Source organism: Thamnophis elegans, chromosome 1, assembly GCF_009769535.1.
Source record: "Thamnophis elegans isolate rThaEle1 chromosome 1, rThaEle1.pri, whole genome shotgun sequence".
NCBI classification, from domain to species: domain Eukaryota; kingdom Metazoa; phylum Chordata; class Lepidosauria; order Squamata; family Colubridae; genus Thamnophis; species Thamnophis elegans.
This window is the reverse complement of record NC_045541.1, coordinates 83,207,386-83,230,095: the sequence shown is the minus strand read 5'-3', so window position 1 is coordinate 83,230,095 and position 22,710 is coordinate 83,207,386. Positions and strand designations below refer to the sequence as shown.

The following is a 22,710-nucleotide window of genomic DNA, read 5'->3' as shown; positions in this document are numbered from 1 at the left end:
GCCCCTCCAGTTCTGTCTCTAGGGATGAGGCAGCTCGCCATAGGGCGCTGGAAAGGACCTTTGCCAGGGCAGAAAGGCAGGCCCAGTCCTCCAAGCCTTTATCTCGGGACAGATCCAGGTCCCCTGTTAGGCCCATTTCAGAAAGGTCTCTACTTAGAGGTTTTAGCCCGGCTTCTTCATGCAGCTCCCCTGGTAGGTCGCAGGCCTTCTCCAGGAGGGGGCGTTCTCCATCCCCCATAGATGATCCTCTGGAGGGCACGTCCAGAGGCCCCTGTTCCCCCCGAAAGGTTGGCTCCTCAGGGCCCTGCTTCTACTTATGGGGATGTGGAGGATCTGGATAATCTCCCTGAAGGGATTAAGAGGCTTATTTCGGCAGCCATCACTCGGGGCATTGCCCAGCGGGACAAAGGCTCCCTTTACTCTAGGCATGGGGGGCTGAACAGGGCTCAGTTTCGGGCTTCCTCCCCTTCCATGATCAGTGAGGCTTCCTTCCTGGGTGGGGGGGAGTTACCCCAGGAGATGGGATTCTCAGATGATGAGAATACCACTGTTTCGGAGGAGCCTTCTTCTAAGGTCCTATTTATGCCCGCCTTGTTTAAAGTTCTCTTGGATAAGGCGAGGCACACCACCAAGGTCGGAACTGGGGATCCCTCTGTGCCCCCCCCAAGGGATCCCGACATGGTCATGTTCTCTGCCACGGCCACCAACAAGGAAGAGATCCCTGCCCCTCCCTTGTTCCTAGAGGTTCTGACCGACCAGTGGGCTAAACCTTCCACTTTCTCTTCTCCAGGTAGTACCGACCGTCGGCATTATAACATGGAGCAGACCTTTGCTCAGGCCATTCAGCTCCCGACGGTTGACACCCCTGTGGCCGCATTGGTGTCCTCCTCCCCGGTGGTGTCGGGCGATGCGGCAGATAAGATGAAGCCGGAGGATAAGCGCGCAGAGCTTACGTTGCGGAAGAACTTCAACGCCACAGCGTGGGCCATTAAGGTGGCGGCCTCGGCTTCCTACTTTAATCGTGCCACGGTCATGTGGCTCAAGAAGCTGCAGGCACGCATTCCCATACAGGAGGACCGGATCCATCAGGATCTGGTCAAGATTCTGGCGGCGTGTCAGTTTTCAGCTGACGCGACCTTGGACACGGTCAAGTTTGCTTCTAGCGCCCTGGCCACCTCGGTCACCTCCCGTAGGCTCCTGTGGTTGCGCCATTGGCAAATGGACAACAAAGCGAAATGGGATTTGGCGGCTGCCCCCTTCAAGGGGCCCGATCTCTTCGGGGAGGCTCTTACTCGCATCCTCGTGGAGGATAAGGACAAGAAGAAGGTCCTACCCTCCACGGCTAAGAAGGCCGAGAACAAGTCACGTCCCTTCCGTAGGCAACGGTATAGGGCCCCTAACTTCGGCTATAACCAGCGCTTCTCTTCTTTCTCTTCTGACAGGCATTTCTTGGGGCAGCCCTTCCAGGACAGGAGCCGTTTCCAGGGCCAGGCTTGGCGGCCCTTTCGGGGGGGAGGCGGCCGTCCCTTCCGCAGGGGGAAGTGACTCGAACCCGAGTCATCCCATCGGCGGCCGCCTCGCTCTTTATGCGGACCGGTGGGACGACATCACGTCGGACGCCTGGGTTCGAGCCACGGTTCGTTACGGGCTCAGGTTAGAATTTCTCTCCACTCCTCCAAATCTCTTTCGGTCGTTCCCTCCATCCCGGAGTCGAGAGCGCCGCCGCCTGATGAGTCAGGCGATCGCCCACCTCCTCGAAATCCATGCGGTGGAGGCGGTTCCCGCAGGGGAACGGGGCCGGGGCCACTACTCAAATCTCTTCGTGGTCCCGAAGAGCACGGGGGGTTGGAGAGCAATTCTAGACCTCAAGCGCCTGAACAGGTTTCTGGTCTACAGGCGGTTCAAAATGTCATCGCTCAAGTCCATCCTTCAGGGCATCAGGAAAGGCGATTTCCTGGCCTCCGTGGATCTCACGGAGGCCTATCTTCATATCCCCATCCTGCCCGCTCATCGCCGGTTCTTGAGGTTCTCCCACGGGCCCCACCATTACCAGTACAGGGCTCTTCCCTTCGGCCTGGCCTCGGCCCCGAGGACCTTCACAAAGGTCCTGGCGGCTCTGGCGGCCCATCTGAGATCGGTCCCGGTCCGCCTCCAATGTTATTTAGACGATGTCTTGCTTCAGGCGGGCTCCCTGTCTCAGGCCGTTTCAGATCTTCAGATTACCATTCGAAGCCTCCAGGCCCTGGGGTTCTCGGTAAACTTCGAAAAGAGCCATCTCACTCCCTCCACTCGCATTCTGCATCTGGGGACAGTCATAGATTCCAAGTTGGGGGAGGTGCGTCTGTCTCAGGAGAGGCAGGTCAGCCTTCGTCGGCTGGCAGAGAGCGTTCGCACAAAGCGCTCCGTTTCCATCCTCTCTCTGTCGCAGTTATTGGGCAAGATGGTCTCTTGCATAGGGATTGTCCCGTGGGCCAGACTCCATCTTCGGCCCCTTCAATGGGAGCTTATCCCCTATCAGAGGGGACGAATGAGCAATTCCCTTCGGACTCTCCGCATCTCGACGGGAGTCCGTGCATCCCTGGTGTGGTGGCTCTCCCCGGCCATCCAGCGGGGGTGTCTGTTCTGGGAGCCGAACAGGGTGACCGTCACCACGGACGCGAGTCTGTTCGGGTGGGGGGCCCTGGTGGGCTCTCGGATGGCTCAGGGCAGATGGACGGCCTCGGACCTCCGTCACAACATCAATTGGCTGGAACTGAAGGCCGCGCGTCTGGCTCTGAGTCACTTTCGCTCCTCGGTGGAAGGGAGCCACGTTCTCCTCCTGACGGACAATGTGGCCACCAAGGCGCACATCAATCGTCAGGGCGGGACCCACTCGAGAGCCCTCTGGCTGGAGGCTCTGCGATTGGGGTCGTGGGCGGAGAAACACTTACAGTCCCTGGTGGCGGAGCACATCTCGGGACTCTCCAACGTCCAGGCGGACTGGCTCAGTCGAGCAACTCTGGACAACGGCGAGTGGCAACTCCACCCGTCGCTGTTCCGGGAGATCTGTTGTCGGTTCGGGTCCCCCCGGGTGGACCTGTTTGCGTCTCCCGAGAACACACAACTCCCGCGTTTCTTCACCCGTTTCCAATCCAGCTCGGCAGAGGGCACGGATGCCCTCAGGAGCCGGTGGCCCCCGGGCCTCCTCTATGCCTTTCCCCCCATTCCACTCATCCCGGGGACCGTCAGGAAGGTGGTGACGGAAAGGGCCCTGGTCATTCTGGTGGCCCCGTTTTGGCCCAGGAGACCCTGGTTTGCGGACCTGGTTCAGCTGTCAGTGACTTCCCCGTGGAGGATTCCGCAGGGGGAGGTGGTCTTACGGCAGGGGGCCCTGATTCACCCAGAGCCTCAGTGGCTTCAGCTGACCGTTTGGCTCTTGAACGGCGGCTTCTAAGGGGGGCTCATCTGTCTTCCGGGGTCATTCGCACCATCGAGGCGGCCCGTCGTCCCTCAACGACCCGCATTTATAACTCCACCTGGGCAGCGTTCGTCCGCTGGTGCTCCCCCAAGGGCATCTCTCCCGTCAGAGCCACCATCCCCAACGTCTTGGATTTCCTTCAGAAGGGCCTGGAGGACGGGCTCTCGCAAAACACCTTGCGTCGCCAAGTGGCGGCTCTGTCCTCGGTCTTGGGGGGGGCGGGATCTTCTTCTCTTTCCCAGTCTCCTCTGGTCAAGCTGTTCCTCAAGGGGGCGGCAAATCTCAGGCCTCCCCCCGTTCATAGATTCCCCACGTGGGATCTTCCGCTTGTCCTCAAGGCATTAACGGGAGCCCCGTTTGAACCTCTCCGCTCGGTGCACTTGCGCTTCTTATCACTGAAGGTGGTCTTCCTGGTGGCCATCACTTCCGCCCGGCGTATATCCGAGCTGGGCGCCCTGTCTTGTAAGGACGACCTCTGTCATTTTCACCAGGACAGAGTGGTCCTTCGCCTTGACCCGGCGTTCGTCCCCAAGGTAAATACCCCCTTTCACAGGGCTCAGGAGATCGTCCTGCCTGACTTCTGCCCGAGTCCGTCCACTGACAGGGAGCGTCTTTGGCATCGTCTGGATGTCCGCCGTGCCTTGCGGATCTACCTCTGGCGGACCAAGGATTTCCGCAAGTCGGAGGCCTTGTTTGTCTCCTTCCTACCTGGAGCTCTGGGTTCGAGGGTGTCCTCGGCTACCATCGGCCGTTGGCTGCGTCAGGCCATCTCGGAGGCCTACGTGGCCTCAGGGCGGCCGGTTCCGTCAGGCGTCACGGCGCACTCTACAAGGAGCGCGGCAACCTCGGCAGCGTGGGCCACGAGGGCCCCGTTTGAAGACATCTGCCGGGCGGCTACCTGGGCCTCTCCAACCTCGTTCATCCGGCATTATCGTCTGGATGCTTTCGCGTCAGCGGACGCGTCTTTCGGTCGTAGGGTCCTACAGGGGGTGGCAGCTGAGGCTCCCCTTGGTTCCTAGAGTTCCTGTTCTCCCTCCCTGGGACTTTAGCTTGGGTATGTCCCACGTGTGACCATTCCCTCCTCCCATTCTGGAAAAAGGACGTTGGTCTTACCTGAACGTCTATTTTCTGATGGGAGGAGGGAATGGTCACAACCCGCCCTGAGTTCTGTCTGTTGGGGCCAAGGGGAGGGCCCGGGGGGTGTTTCCCGGGGTTTGTTGTGTTGTTTCTTGTTTTTCAGTTGTACCGTTCATGTTCGAGAATCTGGGCTAGCAATGGACAGGCACCGGTATTTATAGATTTCCTCTCAGCCTTGGACCAATCAGGCTGTGATAAAACCCACGTGTGACCATTCCCTCCTCCCATCAGAAAATAGACGTTCAGGTAAGACCAACGTCCTTTCTCACTGCCTTATTTGCAAAAAATAATTAAAGTGGGTACAAATAAATAAAATCACATTCAGGGTGGAATTAGTTCAGATTTTAGCATGTGCAGTAGTCCTCCCTTAACAGCCATTCATTCAGCAACTGTTTGAAGTTATGACATTGCTGAATTAGTGGTAATTTCAACCAGTCTTCAAAATTATGGCCAGTGTGGTGCCTCTGCAGTTATTTGCTTAACTTTTGGGCACCTTGTCTTCAATTACGTATAACCACAGTGTGTGCTTCAATCCCCTCCCCCTTATCTCCCCCTGTTTCTGCCCTTTTTCCATCCTGCACGCTACTGCCACAACCTGCCCTACTGCCCCATACCCCCAACTGCCTTTTGCCATCTTCTTCCTTCCCCTACTGCCCTGGGATCCAGGTGCTGGGCAAGGGCGCAACTCTGAGATCTGTACAGGAAGCATAGGAGGATGGCAGAGCTTTTGTCTGTTAAAGGCAGCTTGCTGGGCCTGACTGTGGAAGGAACAGGGTGGTGGTGTGGGCAGCAACTATAGGCACCGTACAACACCTTTGAGGCTTTGCAAACCCCTCATGACTCCCTCTTTATAACCAAGCCTGGCAATGCCACCTTGCCATGTTCACAGGGTGCATATCTTGAGGCTGCACCCTTATCCGGTGCCTGGATGCAGGGCCAGCAGCAAGGGAAAGAAGATGGTAAAGATCAGCTGGGTGCAGTGAGGGGGGGGGGGTAGTAGTGGTAGGCATCATTGGCGGAGTGCAGGAGAGCCGAAAGGACAGAGATGGGGAAGGAGATAACGCAGGTTGAAACGCACACACAGTCATAAATGCAAGTGCGTTGCCGATTGCCCTAATTTTATTCATGTGACTGCAATGGCTATAATGTTGGGGATTGATTCAAAATACCACTTGTTCAGTTTGGTCATAACTTTGAATGGTCATTGAATGTTAAGTGACAAACATTTGTGAGTGCTAGAATTTGAGCTATTCCCATCCTATGGGATAAAAAGAATACTTTTCAAAGGTCAGCGATGGGGAAATTAAGCAGGGGGGGGCAGAATTGAAGTGGAGGCAAGCAGGGCAGGGGGACAGACCTTCAAATACTGAAGGCTGCTCTCTCTCTCCAGGGTTGGCTGGGGAGGAGGCAGAGGGATGAAGGTGGCAGTTCATGCAGGGCAGGGGAAGTGTGAAATCCTTATTTAATGACCATACAGTTCTCACCTAATGATCACAACCGAGACTACCATATCTACTACTGCAAAGCAGCGCAGTCACATGATATTTCACCTAATGATCGCTTCACTTAACGACAGAAACCCTGATTCCAATTAGGAATGTAAAACGAGGGCTATCTGTAGTTTATGGTGGAGCTTGACGGGTTCTAATCTTTTTTTGATAAAAACCACAGGATCCTTGATTTTGGTCAAATTCCTCTCCTCTCACTTCTGGTCCTGAAATTTTTACATGGAGATTGGCTTAGTTAAGGGAAAAAAATACAAAGTTTGGTTTAAATTTATGGACTTCTTTGCAAAGTGGAAGAGGTTGTAATTATTTTCCTAAGCAAAGTTGGCCTTTGTTAGGCCAAAGTTAGACAAGCAGGCCTTTGCTTTCTGTTGGCAGAAACATTTTAAGAAAGGGTTAATGCATTGAATAAGACTTGCCAAACGTGACTTGCTTCTGAAGGAAAGCAGGCTAAAAACATTCAAAGCAATCTGACTCTTAAAAAGTGTTGGAACTGCAAGATCAGTTCCTCAAACCTAGAAAGATTAGCATGAGCTTGGGGAAGTCTGACTTATGTTTTCAGAGAGAAAAATATTTTCTTCTTTGTAGGTTCCAGTGAAATCCAAAACTTGGCATTTCATATTGAACTGAACCAGCGGTGGGCTTCAAAAGTTCTAGCAACGGGTTCACTGCCCCGTTGCTAGGTGGGTGTGGCCATGGTGGCCATGGCCTAGTCAGCCACCTGTACTGGGGGGGGGGCATTTTCACCCTCCACAAGATCCGGAGGCTTTCCTCGAACCTCCAGGATGACTAAAAGCTCTTCCCCCAGGCTCTGGAGACCGGAAACAGGTGTGTTTCCACACTTCCAGAATGTCCAGTAGGCCCGTTTCCCCGCCTCCCTGAGCAACCGTGTGCACCCTGCACTTACCTGACATGATGAACGGGCTGCTTAAAGACTCTTGGGAGGGGAGGGGAGGGGCAGGGTGGGTGTGGCCAGCCAGGCGTGCCATTTGGGGATTTGTCGATCTGGGCAGAATCCTAGCTAGAGGATTGCCCAAACCTGTGCGAACCCCCCGGAGCTTACCCCTGAACTGAACTTGTAGGATGTGTGTCTGTGTTTAAAATTAATTCTTGCTGTGTTAATTTTCTACGCCTTCAGCAATGAACAACAAAAGATGATAATTGGTTGTTGGAAGGCTAAGAAACACCTACTGTAGATGAAATATTTTTAAAGATAAAGCAACATTTCTTATCCCTGTCTCTACTTTTAATTGTAATTACTAATGGTAATTATATGTATATCTTAAAGGATACTGGATTGTATTATGATGCCTATCTCAGGCAAGTGATAGAAGTTTTGGAGACAGACACACATTTTAGAGAAAAACTCCAAACGGCAAACATAGAGGAAATAAAAGTAAGTATAATAACTAGCAAATTTTAATAAAATGAAAATAATGAGATCTGTGGTTTGACTTTCCCTGTGTTCACTGAGAGAGAATGTAATCACTTGCTATAAGCATGTCTCTGAAACAATACTAAATATGTAGCTTCTTTTGGAAAAACAAGCCTAAAAACCAAAACGTAGAATTCTCCGTTTCCTAGTAGAAAATTAAAATGAATTATTTTGGATCCTGTATTAATGTGTAAGATCAATGCATCTTTTTCTCGTGGAATAGTTACCTTGAAATCTTCTTAAATTTTGCAATTTTGAACAATGTTTATCTACATTGCCTAACTTGCACCAATACAAATAGCAACTGGGTTCTCACATGGCAAAGCCAAAATACAGTTCCTGGATTTGATTAAATATATTATCTGAATCCAGCAATTCTGATCTGTAAACTATGATTCATTAGTATTATGTATAAGTTCAGGTTATTCCCCAATCCATAGCTTAAATATCACGTAGCCTTCGGCCATTGCTGAACACAACTCCCAATACTTGGTCAGCATGACGATTGGGGAGCTGGGCTGAAAGATTTATTTATTTATAAAATTTATTGGCCACCCATCTTACCAGAGGGGTAACGCTAGGCAGCTTACAATCATATGTGTATGCATGTACATATGTATATGTACATGCACATGTATGTATATGTGTATATGTATAAAACATAAATAAATGAATGCCAACCACTAAAATCCTATTACAGAGGGGGAAGGCAATGGCAGGATGGGTGGGGGGAGGGGAGATGGGAAAGCTCAACAATATATGGAGGGCCATATTCAATGTCTAAATTCAGTACACCTCTAGTGCAAAGCACCTACTACAATACTAGCTGGAATATTTTGAAGAGTTGTAGAAATACTTTATAGCACTCCTATGCTATGATCTTCTTGAGTTCTTTTATTATTCCTGTATGCAATTTTTTTTCTACCACCCTGGAACAAATATCTTATCCAGTTTAAAATATCCACTAATCCATACTTTCCTATGCGACTTTGCCTGTTGTCTGATGGATTTCACCCAGAGGTGGAAACAGCAGGCCAGTTGAAGGTAGTTTTGATGTTCAATGAGTAATAAGCAGTAGCTCACTTTAAGTGAGAAACGATTTTTCTTTCTGACTCCCAGCATGAAAACAACAATTGAGACATAATCTTGGCGAACTACCTGTGAAATTAATGTTAAACGAAAACATTATTGTTCAACTTTTTCCAGGATGCATTTTAATAAACCAAATCATCTTAATATTAAGTTATGACTTGTTACAGCCAAATTGCAGCATGTGTCCTTGATGTCATCCATTCCAAAGATTTCAGTTCAATATAGAAAGGACAGTTTAATCCAGAGTGATTGTTATGTACCTAGAGGATGCTGCATATTGTACATAATTGCAGCCTAAATATATTTGCTTCAAAATATTGCTAGTGCCACGTCTATTAAAATATTTCAGAGAAAATTGTTGCTATTGCTGAAGGTTCTGCCTTTGGGGGTAGTGCCTCAAAAATCCATCCAGAAGCTGAAAATTATTATTTTTAATGTATGCCTCCCAAAGTTAGCTTTGGTGAAATGGACAGCCATATAAGCCTGATTGATTGGTTGATAACTAACTAAATAAATAAATACTGTGCATAAACTCTGTTACATCATTGTGCACCAATCTTTGGGATATGCTATTTAGTTACCTTCTCAATCAGTTTGATATCCACTGAATTATTAAGTGAAAAAGATAACTTATCAATGCTCATGACTGAGCATTGCTTTTAAAGTTTTGCTTGGTGGTTGAATGTTATTTTACTTAGTGCATCCAGTTATAGATGGTAACCAATAAAATTGCCCTCTAGAAAAATAATGACTTTTTATGTCAATGCTTTGTTATTATTGACAGAGTGGAAAGTTAAGCAAGGAGCTAGACTTAGTTGGCCATAAGGTGAGAACAAAACTGGATGAACTGAAAAGGCAGGAAGTTGCAAGATTAAGGATGTTAATCAAAGCCAAGATTGATGCATATCAAGGTAAGCAGACAAAGGGGGGGAGGGATGGATGAATTGGCAATAATGTTTCAATTTTCTCCTTCATTTACAGCTGTGTTTGAATCAGATAAAACTGTGTTCCTGTGGTGTTTTTTTTTTTACTTCATTACTTATTCTTGTTCTACTCAAAAATCATTGGTGAGAATGACAAGCTTGTTCTGAAGAAAACAACATCTGCAAAATAAATTGCTTGAAATTGAATCAGTTTAAAGAAGGGGTTTCCATTGTGACATTGTCGTGTAGCTTTGTGTTAGTTTTCAAATAAACCATTCAAGCAAATCTTTGCATAGGAGGAATGCAGTATTTCAGATAATAATCCATATGTTCAAATCATGAAAATTCATCATGTGTAATGACAACTTTAATTGTGAAACAGTTTTAATCTTCTCTACAGCAGATGGTAGAAATTAAGTGACCTTGGCTGATTTCAAAAAGTTAAACAGAATCAAACCTAGAATAGCATTTAGATGATCTACCAGGGAGTTCTTGGTGTGTAGACCAAACTGGAAAATCCCCAAAAGCAACAATCCAGACAAAGGGAATAGCAAACCCTCTCCATATTGACATCATAAATACATGCATGTCAACACCAAAAGCCAAGTTGGAAAATTAGGGCCCATTTACACAATTATCCCTTTTACATTTGTTTTTCCTTCTCTTATTTTGACTAGATAAAATCCATTCCAAAAACATAACACTGCAGGTCACTTCTCAAATATTATGAAGATGAAGTGGGCTATAGGAAGAAAGCACTCCATCCCCAACCAACGTTGTCTTAATGGAATTCTGAAAATTTTATATCAGTTTTTAAAACTCGTTGACTATATACAAATAGGGTATAATAAATAATATTACCAATAAAATATTATTACTTTAAATTTAAAATCTATTTTCTTCATCTTATAGAGAGGCCCATAAAAAGCATAATTCTTTGGAGAGGGCTAAGATTATAATATCCTATTTGGAAATGGTTAATGTGCCTTTATTTCCTTAGTAAAAATTGTTTGGTGTATGTAAAAAAAAAAATATGTGGGAAAATAACGTGATAATTTAGTAATTTAATTTGTAGCTGCAAACCAGTGGTGGGTTGCAGGCAGTACACCCCGGTACAGGCATACCGGAGCCTGCCTGGAGCACTGGGTACCGTTCCAGTATGGTGCTCCGGAGGGCTCACCCTTGCGTCTTACCTGTCTTTAAACTCTTCGGCGCCTCCGAGCATGGCACGTACAGCGCCTGCGTGATACTCCGCCGAGCATCTGGAGCATCGCGGAGGCGTCGCTGGATGGTAAGATGCATGCAGATGCTGCGCATATTCATGTGGAGGACAATGGCACCCGGTACGGTTACATCGGGATCCGGAACCCACCATTGCTGCAAGCCTACATCTTGCTTGGATTGCATAGCATATCAACAAGTAGCAAAAGTAGAGACATTCTTCTCTAAAAATGTTGTCATACTTTAAGAGCACTTGGGACATTCCTTCTTTTTATTTAAACACCCAAGCACTGTCCTTTGCAACCTACATTCATTCATAATCTTAACAGCCCAATGGCAGTCCAGTTATACAGGTTTTTCTGTCTCTTATCGATAGCTTTTCCTGACCGGCATATATTCTCATTCTCTCTACACCTTGTCCCTCTGGTTAAGGTCAAGGAGATTTTTGTAATCTCCACATAAGCAGGCATTAAGCCACCTGAGGAATTGTCTTCAGATTAAAGGAAAGAATCATCCCAAGCAATTTGGCCTGTCCTGAGCAGCCCTGTTATCCTCACATGCCATGGAGGAAGCCACCCAGAGTTGGGCTTCAAAATATTTAGCAAGGGGTTCTCTGCCCAGTTGCTGGTTGGGCATGGCCATAGTGGGTGTGGCCTAATCAGCCTGCTGCACCACAGGGAAGGGGGTTGCCCTTCCCGGGCTCCGGAAGCTTTACTCAAGCCTCCGTGAGGGTGAAAACTGCTTCCCCAGGCTCCGGAGGCCGCCATTTCCACCCTTCCCATATGTCCAGTACACCCGTTTTTCACCCTCCCTGAGCCTCTGTGTCTGCCCTGCATTTACCTGCATCCAAAATGGGGCACATGGGGACTCCTGGGAGGGGAGTGCTGCTGTGGGCAGGGCGAACTAGGAGTGGCATTTGGGAATTCTCTGAACTGCACAGAATCTTAGCTAAAGATTCTCCCGAACCCCTGCGAACCCCCAGCAGCACAGCCCACCATTCCTATCATCCTGACTGAAAACAATTCAAGATCTGGGCTAGTCAGTTTTTATATCTGGAGTCTGTGTTCTAGTAGCAACAACATCATCAACAACAACAATCTGTTGAGGCCTACCTTTTATATTGCCTGGTCAATTTGCATCTAATTTAAAACCTCCGTTTTAACCTCCTGAACACTGTAGGTTATGAATGTCTTCGTAAAATATGAATTGCCTCTTGAATTCTGTCCAGTGTTTGTTGTATTATATCTATCAATGTAGTCATCATGGTTCTGTTTTTGTGTGGGTTTCCTTTAGATTCTGGCATAGACCATCAAGCTCTTCTCAAACAGTTTGAGCATCTGAACCATCACAACCCTCACACTTTTGAAGTTAAAGATTTAGACATGCTAATCAAAACTGTAAGTGTCCAGCAAATATTTTCTCAGATGCTTGTTTGCTTTCTCTCTCTCTCTCTCTTTAAAAAAAATATTTTTCTATACTGGTCTGAAATTTTGTCTCTTAATTTTTAAAAAAACACCTTTCATAATTATCTCAGAAATCTTAACTTGGAAATCCATTTGGATCCCTCATATAATGTTGTGTTACACAAGATTTGTGCACTTAACAACTGCCCTTTACCCATCTGCTTGTGTTCCTTGTAGTGAGTGCATCATGGAATGAATGTTCTCAAGCCAATATAAGCAGCTTTATATTTTTACTAAGTCTTTAAACCCTTAAACTGAGCCCGTTTAATTCCTTCTCACATTTTGTTATACTTGGAACTAAGTTTGTATTAGTCAACCAATGTTGCTTTACTGGATTAACAGACTGTTTAATTAGTATTGAAACCAATTTAAATGTACTCAGTTTTCCGAATAATAGCATAGTTTATTTTGCAATGCTAGAAATCTCATTTGCCAACATAAAAACCATTCAGTGATGGCAGGAAAAGCTTCTTCAATGCAGCAGATCCTGAATAGCTTTAAAATTTAATCAAGTATATATTTGTTTAACATCTGCTCCACAGATAAATGAACAATTGCAATTATTAATTAACTTACTAATTAAAACTAAAAACTAATTAATTAAAACTTAACTTTAAAAAAAAATTAAAAAGCTGGGAACAGAATTGCAGATATAAAAAGTATAACTGAAATAAATGAATGAATGAGCTAGTTTGGAGTAATGGCTAAGGCACCAAACTAGAAATCAGGACACTGTAAGTTCTATTCCTGCCATGGGCATCTTGGCCCAGTCACCTCTCAGCCCCAGGAAGGAGGCAATGACAAACCATTTCTGAAAAACCTTCCCAAGAAAACTTCTCTAGGCAGTCTGTGAGAATCAGGAGTGGTTGAACAGAAAATTTAAAAAAAGACAGGGCGGACTTCTACAAAGGAAACTGTGCTAGTCCCTGCTGCAGGAGGGAAGGAGGAAGGTAAGGCTCGCCTCTTCCCAGCTAAGTGGCAAGAAAACATCCCTTTTTGTCCACACCTTACAGGTCTGTGCCTAGGGAGATTCTCAGTCATCAAGGGCATAGTTGTCCCCCAGGTGCTTTTTCAAAAGGCAGCTGGACTTTGTTTTTCATTGAAAACGTTTTGCTTCTCATCCAAGAAGCTTCTTCAGTTCTGACTGAATGGGGGAGGATGGAAGGATTGCTGCAAGGAATATAAATTATTCCATCTTCCACCATTCAGTCAGAACTGAACAAGCTTCTTGGATAAGAAGCGAAACATCTTCAAGGAAAAACACAGTCCAGTTGCCCTTTGGAAAAGCACCTTTGGAACTTACTAATTCATGATCAGGGCACCTATATTGTAGGCCTTCAAAAAAAATGGTTGAAAGTCACAGATCGCACATGTATTTATGACTTATTAATAGATCCCCCCCTTTATGACTTTGTATGCAACTCAATGCGGTGAACATATTTAATATTCCTTCCTCCGCCTATTTTCCTTGCAACAACAACCCCGTAAGGTGGATTAGACTGAGAGAGAGTGATTTGCCCAAAGTCACCAACCTGGCTTCCCATGCCTAAATCGGGGACTAGAACTCACAAGTGTCCTGGTTTTGAGATTAGCAACTTCAACACTACCCAAACTGGATCATTTATTTTTTTTAAAAATGATCCAAATTCTAAAAGCACAGCCTCCTTTGAGTCAAAGTCTAAACCTCGAGTGATGTGCTGAGAGCTGTATTTCAAAAACTGGGCGAAGATCTACAATCAATTAATTAAATATTTAATGTGTCTATTCTTATATCTAATAATTTTCCCTTTCTGATCCAGAACAATTAACAAATTTGTGGTAATCTCTAGGGGTATTTGTTGACTGCTTTCAAAGCATGGCAAATCCAAATGGCACCTTTCTACTGTTAATTTTTTTTGTCTATTCTATTTTTGTTTTTAAAAATATTTATCTTTTATGATTGTATTGCTTTTAATGTTGCAAGCCACCCAGAGTTGCTTTGAAGTAAGATGGGCAGAAGACAAATGTAATAAATGTAATAGATAAAAGAAATAAATAAAAGAAATAAATAAAATAATAAATAAAATAAAAGAAATAAATAAAAGAAATAAATAAAAGAAATAAAATAATAAATATATAATAAATAAAATAATAAATAAAATAATAAATAAAAAATAATAAATAAAATAATAAATAAAATAATAAATAAAATAATAAATAAAATAAAATGTCCATGGCAAGTCAGTTTAATTGTGACCGCAATATTTAACAATCACGCTTAAAAATAAGTCAATTTTGTTATTCCTATTTTATAGAGATGGAGGCAGAAGCATAAAAAAATGAGCTTTTAGCACCCCCTAGTGTCAGTAACATTTACTATGTGATAATCATTGGTAGAGAATTCCTGTAATACCATACGTACCTTTTTCATAAGTGAAGTAAGGATTTAAGGAAATAATGCTGAGTTTTCTCTGTGGGAGACAAAGTTTTAAATGAATTATATAAGATGCTGAACAATATTAAAGAAAATTCTCATTAAAGAATATAATTAAAGGAATTAGATGAGTAAAATAATTAGAATTAAGGTTGAATTCTGGAGTCCTTGGTGTTCTCTGAGCTTAGTTATTTGCTTGCAGAAATTTCATTACCAAGCTACATAACGTCATCAATCACTTAGTGAAACTGCAATTTTGCCTAATATCTTTCTTCAGCTTTCTTTGCTTTAGAGATCTGTAAAGATCATAAATGTGAAGGTTGGTCATAAAGTTACTTTTTCATCACAGTTGTGTTTGTGAATGGTCGTTAAACAAGGCAGTCACTAAATGAAGATTAACTGTAATTTTAGATAGCATGGCTAAAAATTTCTTATACTACACATTTAGTCTAAGTCTAGATGCAGTGAAGATGTTTAGTATAAAACATTAATTCTGAGTTTCTTCATATTTTCATTTTATGCTAATCCAAGGGAGATGGTTGTGGAATTTATTGTTCAGGAATTCCTTATGAAATTGGTTATATCCTGAGAAAAATGTCCTGAGGGAAATGAGAAGGCGGCCTGGTCAACAACAGTTTCTTAATGCTGGTTAGCTCAATGTTTATCCTCACTCTAGAGGGAGAAACAGATTTTGTTTCAATTTTTAACTCTTTTTATTTGCAGGCTACACATGACTTAGAAAACTATGACAAAACCCATCATGAGGAGTTTAAGAAGTATGAGATGATGAAAGAACATGAAAGGAGAGAATATCTAAAAACACTGGATGAAGAAAAGAGGCACCAAGAAGAAGCTAAATATGAGGAAATGAAAAAAAAGCATGGTGATCACCCCAAAGTGAATCATCCTGTAAGTCCGCTGTTTTTATCCACACTGTATAAAATATATTGGATTGTATATTTTTATTTATTTTGTTTATCAAACTTATATGGCCGCTCATCTGACACAAAGTCTGAATATGTAGAACAGGGGTCCCCAACCTATGGGCTGCAGGCTAATCACCACCCTGCTATGTGAGTGGCCGGCTGGTGCACGTGCCTCTGTGCATGCGCGCAGCCCCACTCGCATGAGTATCATTGTGGATACTCTTGGCCCCACTCACACAAATCTTGTTGTGGGCATTTGCAGCCCCACTCGCATGAGCCTCATCACAGATGCTTTCAGACTCACTTGTGCATGGCTGCGAACATCACAGCCATTCGCACACCCACACACATGTGCTTGTCTCCCGACCCCCGCTCCAAGCCACCCACCCGGGAACTCTGGAGAACTCTGGTATAGAATAATAATTAAAATATTATACAAAATATATATTTTATATATTTATATATTATATAGTTATATATTTAAAACAAAAATAAATTTTAAAAAGGTAATGAAAGGGAACACATCAAATAAAATCTGTAGTATGGTCATACACCAGGATAATGGAACTCATCAGAATTGTATGCATGTTGGCAGAAATCCCTTGACTGAAAAAGTCAAGATCACAAGGGTCAGTTAAATGGATACTAAATCATTTATTCATTCATTAATTTCAATATCATGACAGGCTTTACCACACTAAAATATTATAGTTTTTGAGCTTGATTTTTGGTCACTAATCTCATTAAGCTTTTAAACTATAACCAAGTATAAATGCCATTTCCTATGCCTCCTATACAATGATTTCTTAATTAAATAGGATACCCTTTAAAAATGGAAAGATTCTGGGCTTTTTCAAAAAACATCTTTATATTTTCCACTTTTTTTATAGAAACTGGAGTGTGACTAGATTCTACCCGTTGTTTTGTCACAGTGATGTCAGTCATACTATATGGGCATTGCAGAGATTGAAATTGTTTTTAGAGTGAATATAAAATACATTTTATATCTGTATAGTTTTCCACGAGTTTATACTAAAGTGGCAGAGAAATTATAGTATCACAATCTTTTCCTTGCAAGGTATATCAGAGAAAAAACCCAAAGGCTGTTTTAGGGGGAAATTAACTAGATTTTTGAAATCCTTTGCGTAACCTAGTATGATTTTTAATTCTATGTTAAAAGCTTCTGTGAAATCATTTGCACAACCTGTGTTCATTATCACCTTTCAGGGAAGTAAAGACCAATTGAAAGAGGTATGGGAGGAAGCAGATGGCTTAGACCCCAATGATTTTGATCCAAAGACTTTTTTCAAGTTGCATGGTAAGATATATAGTTAAAAAACATTAAGAAACAGAATTATCAAGAATATTGACAATCCTGTTGCCCTTTTCAGATTAACAAATGTATCTTGGTATATGATTTTCCAGAAAACCTCAACAGATGCATGAAGTGTGGTTTTTTCATATATTATGGTTATGGTTATGGTTTATTAAACTTGTATGCCGCCCTATTCCCAGAAGGGACTCAGGGCAGCTAACAAACTCATAGGGAAAGGGGGTAACACAACAAAAGCAAAACAAGACAAACAATTACAAAAAACATATTAAAATTCCGCAACAGGCGCACCAATTCGAGTGGGGCTGGGAACTCATCAGCCCCAGGCTGCCGGAACAGCCAGGTCTTAACGGCTTTGCGGAAAGCCAGAAGGGTGGTGAGGGTCCGAATCTCCACAGGGAGATCGTTCCAGAGGGCCGGAGCAGCCACAGAGAAGGCCCTCCCCTGGGGGTCACTAATATTATACAACAATATATATAATACAACAATATACTTTGTGTGTCTGTCTGTGTGTGTGCGCACATTATTGTACATGGCTTTGCATTCACTTTTTCTAATCAGGTAGTTTACCATATGATTTGCAGCAACATATCCAAATATTAAAGTGGGAATGATTGTGGTCTAGAATTATGTATGGGTGTGCTAGTATCTCTAATTATATATTTATATGACTTTTTTAACAGATGTCAATGCTGATGGGTTTCTGGATGAACAGGAATTAGAAGCTTTATTTACTAAGGAGGTAAATATGTGTAACTGGATTATTTCAGAATCATGAGGTTTGATTTGGCTCAGTGCATGAGCAAATAGTGACCATTGAATGGGAATGTTAGAATGGACATTGAGTTTTCGCAGTTTAATTAACTATATCTTACTCAAACTCAAATGAACTTGTACAAAACAGAATAATATTACTATTTCTAAAGGTATTCTTTAGGGCAGTCATAGCAATTGAAGGACGGTTTACATTAGCAAATATAGTGAATGTCAGGAAAATATTTAACGTAAGTCATTATCGGTATCTACTGTTTCAGATGCTAATTGAATAAGAAACAGCTTATGAATTCATTTCAGTAGTACTGAATATCATTAGAGTGATATATCCTAATCTAAGCAGACTCTCCCCTCATTTTGGGCTTCATCTTTTATAAACTATGAACAATTTTCTTAAACATTGCTGGGCGGCTAATGTGAAGTACATTCAAATATCTGGCACTCATTAAGCTGAGACTAGCAATATTATATGTAAATGTCCCATAACTAGGCATATGTATTCAAAGACACGTGAGATGTTTTTGTATGGATAGAAGGTTAATTCCTCAATTTCTTAATGATTCAATCACCTGAACATTGAAGTTTCAGTCTCCTCTATCAATTATATAATACTAAAACCCTAGGGATATCGCCAAGCGGCGTGAGCACCTGTTCGGCGCCGCCCGGCTCCCGCGGTTTGGCGCCTTCAAAATGGCAATAAATGGCACTCTGCATGGCTGGAGGGGGGGTTGCGTGAGCAGATGTTCTGCTCTCGCTCACGCGCCTGCCAGCCTCACAATGCATGGCCCAGCTCTCTCCACAGAGCCAGGGAACCTCTGCCACCGCCGCCACATGGCTTTTTTTGCGGCTTCCAAACTGAGTCTTCCGGCAATGGCCGCTGGGTGGCTGTGCATGAGTGTGGTTGCTTCATGGCTGCTGTGCTGTACTGCTACGACAGCACAACACAGACATTCGCCCATGAGGCTGTGCCCGGCTCTTTGAGAGCCTGCTCACAAGAGAGCAGCCACACGACAACCCCCCTTTTCAGCTGGGCACAGTATCCCGAAGGCACTAAGCAACACGATCACCTTTGCCTCCCCCCCCCCGGGTTCCCGCAGCTTAGCACCTTTGGGATACCGCTAGGTTGGTGAGCGGCACTCTGCCTGGTCAGAGGTGGGGGGTTGTCCAGGGGGCTTATTTGCAGGGGAGGGCTTATATTTTGCCCACCAGAAAAATGTAGCATGGCCTTATTATCAGGACATGTCGTAATTTCGGGGAAACACAGTATCTCTGAATATCTCCCAAGGGAAGATAATCCAAAATTTTATTATGTCCTATTAAATACATAGGAAGAAAATATTTATCTCAAATATCTATTTTTGTTGATCTTTGTATTTTGTTGCATTTGCTATTTATGATGTCTATCATACTGTGGATATTTTAACTTTTGCTATTTCATATACTTTGTTAAGTTGTTGACAGTTGTCTGTTTGCAGTGAGCTGTCTGTTTAATAAATAAATAGCATTAAAGCAACATATTTTCATAACCAAGTAATAAAATTTGGAATAGCCTGTTCAAAGCATATTTCTTTTAATCTTAGTTAGAGAAAGTCTATGACCCCCAAAATGAAGAGGATGATATGGTTGAAATGGAAGAAGAGAGGCTACGAATGAGAGAGCATGTCATGAATGAGGTAAGGCTTCAGGGCACACATTTTACAATTAAATGTTAAAAACAGGTTTGTAAGTATATATTTAAATAGTGGGCATATTTTCCAAACTAAAACATGTTTCTGAAAGTGCTTATTTCAGAGCTTTCCTGACCCCTCCCCAATATAGTGTAAGTTTATTATTACATGTCTTTGTTGTTGTTAGTTGCGAAGTTGTGTCTGACCCATCGCTACCCCATGGACAATGTTCCTCTAGGCCTTCTGCCCTCTACCATCCTCTGGAGTCCATTTAAGCTCCCGCCTACTGCTTCGGTCACTCCATCCAGCTCCCTCATTCTCTGTTGTCCCGTTCTTCTTTTGCCCTCAATCTTTCCCAGCCTTAGGCTTTTCTCCAATGAGCCCTTCCTTCTCATTAGGTGGCCAAAGTATTTGAGTTTCATCTTCAGGATTTGGCCTTCTAAAGAGCAGTCAGGGTTGATCTCCTCTAGGACTGACTGGTTTGATCTAGTTAGCCTTATATGCATAGCTTTATTGAATAAAGCTTTATTTAGTGAATCCATCTTTATTTTTAATTAATAAGAATGCTATTCCAGCTAGTGTTTACAACTTTACAACTTTTTACAGCAATTATATTTATATAATTATTAAAACTTCTACCTTCAAACTGTTGAATGATCAGCCTATTGTCATTGCAAAAACCAGCTTCTCAATGAATGATTCTTCTGTCAGGTTCACCATGATCATGCAGATTTGATATTTCTAATCTGGTTATGTGAGGGGGGAGGGTTTTTTTGGCCACATAATAAGAAAATATTAAATTCTCACATGCTATTGATACTTGAGTGACATGGAGTTTTAAATGTTACTGATGAATTCCACGTATCTCATCAGGATAGAAATATTTGCAGAACCCCATGAGATGAGATTAATTTGTATTTTGCTGCTTAGGCACTTATCAGTTATTCCCATCCCTATTACCATTATGTTTTATGCAGTATAACTAATCCTAATTTATTTTATTGTGTACCAAAATATGGATTTCCTTAAGTAGGGGAGGATACATGGAGCCAGGAATTTCTGTCACGACTTTTCTGCAACCTCATTTCCATTTGTTTTAAGAACTGCAAACAAATTAGCCTAAAATCTCAATCTCTCTCTCTCTCTCTGTGTGTATTTGCTTCTCTTTTAAAAGGTTGATGTCAACAAAGACCGGTTAGTCACCATGGAAGAATTCATGAGAGCTACACAGAAAAAAGAGTTTTTGGAGCCAGAAAGCTGGGAGGTACTAATGACACATTTGAACTAAGATTGATCATAGTCATCAGCAAATGGCCCATCTGTTTTGAACTTTTAATCATCTATTTTTTCTTCTTTCTATTTTTCTGTATTTATCATTAATGACATTATGAAAATAAAATTTGAACAGTCATTGTTTGAAACTGAGTAAGAATGCACATTATGGCAATAGAATTTGAGCAAAGGAATAACTAAAGTTGGAAGAAAAAGAGAATAATTGTTTTACCTGTCTTTTTCTACATGTATACATTTTATCCCAAATTTGGCTATGATGAAAAATATTATACAGTTGTAATACTACTGTTTCTGGAAATTTCTCTCCTTACAGTAATAGTCCATAGTTAAAAAGGAACCTTAAGAGCTTCCACTGTACCTCATGGATAGTACCCAAGGGAAATCATGGGGATATGAAAGCTAAGTCAGTGAATAACCATCCATTTAAAACAAATACAGTCCATATATTTTCTGGACTCAACTTTGTCCATGGAAAAAGTCAGAAAGTCAGAAAATCCAAGAATGGTGGACATAGTTCATCTTCGTTATTGCTGTAAGGAGGAGCAATTTGTTTCAGAAGCAGCTCAGAAGATGCTTAGACACAAGGTCTTCTATTGGCAGGTGGTCTCTGTTGGGGTTTGCTCTGTGGTGTGGTAGACTTCAGTTCTTCTCCCTTTAATGAGGAGGTTGATTGCAATTTGGTTTTTAAATTTACTCCAAAGGCAAATTAACTCCAGGTGTGTACATGGAATAGGGAAATGGGAAGCTGATGGAACAGTAAGGGCAATGTTGAGAAATTGTGTCCTTACCTTTCACTTGGGAGGAATTTTAGAGTGTTTTAAAAGTATAATTTCCCCTTATCCAAAAGTAGGTGATCAACAAACATCTTAAATCTTGGACACCAATACAGATGTAGATGACTCTGATTTCTCCCCCATTAAGATTTCTTTTAAGGAGTTAAAATTGGTTGTTGTTGTTGTTTTTGAGACTCTGGACCAGCAGCAGGTCTTCACTGAAGAAGAACTGAAGGAATTTGAAAGTCACATTTTCCAGCAAGAAGACGAATTGCAAAAGCAGGCATTGGAACTTCAGAAAAAGAGGGAAGAACTACAGAGGCAACAGGACTTCCTTCAGACTCAGAAACAAGAACTTGAAATGGTACAACTAGAGCAGTTGCAAGCTTTCCTTTGCAAGTTTGGAAGCTAATTCATTTTGCTTTTATTAAAGACATAAAGCATCACAACTATGAAGTGATGCATACTGCATATACAGGTAGTCCTTGAGTTAGGACCACAATTGAGCCCAAAATTTTCTGTTCTTAAGCGAGAAGTCTGTTAAATGAGTTTTGTCCCATTTTATGACCTTTCTTGCCACAGTGGCTAAGTGACTCACTGCAGTTATTAAGTTAGTCACACGCTTGTTAAGGGAATCTGGCTTCCCCATTGACTTTGCTTATCAAAAGGTGACTCTGGGACACTGCAAGCTTCATAAATATGAACCAGTTGCCTAGCAATCAAAATTTAATCATGTGATTATGGGGACACTGCAACAGTCATGTGAAAAATGATCATGTCACTTTTTTTCACCTCTGTTGTAACTTTGAACGATCGCTAAATGAACTATTGTAAGTCGTGGATTACCTGCACTGCCTACATGGGACGGGCTCACTAGTGACAAGCATCCCCATTCTGGAGGGACAGGGACACCTCTATTGATGGGCAAAATGAATGTCAGATCTTTGGCAGTAACTTTACCTAAAGCAGAGGTGGGCAGTGATGGCCACTTCATGACTTGTGGACTTCAACTCCCAGAATCCTTGAGCCAGGCCAGCTGGCTCAGGGATTCTGGGAGTTGAAGTCCATAAGCCATAAAGGGGCCACCGGTCCCCATCTCTGACCTAAAACAACATTCTCACAGAGTCGTCTTCCACAAAATTTATTTAAAAAGAAGCTGAATAGATTTTAGAAATTTCTACAACTGGACTCCTTTTGTTTTTAGAATCTTTTAACTTGTTAAGACATAAACTTCCCTCCTGTTTAATGCCCCCTCTCTGAACAAAGAGGCTTTCTGTCTGTTAACCAGTTCACTAAAG

General features: G+C 43.0%; 1 protein-coding gene across 1 annotated transcript in view; it reads left to right on the top strand.

Annotated features, from left to right (window-relative positions):
• NUCB2 (nucleobindin 2) overlaps positions 1-22,710 on the top strand; it is a 45,897-nt gene that overhangs the window by 18,338 nt on the left and 4,849 nt on the right. Inside the window, exons 3-11 of the mRNA XM_032222572.1 lie at positions 7,388-7,495; positions 9,411-9,537; positions 12,064-12,167; positions 15,370-15,555; positions 16,800-16,890; positions 17,589-17,647; positions 19,260-19,352; positions 20,521-20,610; positions 21,606-21,776. Coding sequence (XP_032078463.1) covers positions 7,388-7,495; positions 9,411-9,537; positions 12,064-12,167; positions 15,370-15,555; positions 16,800-16,890; positions 17,589-17,647; positions 19,260-19,352; positions 20,521-20,610; positions 21,606-21,776 — 1,029 coding nt within the window. The remainder of the gene's footprint in view (positions 1-7,387; positions 7,496-9,410; positions 9,538-12,063; positions 12,168-15,369; positions 15,556-16,799; positions 16,891-17,588; positions 17,648-19,259; positions 19,353-20,520; positions 20,611-21,605; positions 21,777-22,710) is intronic.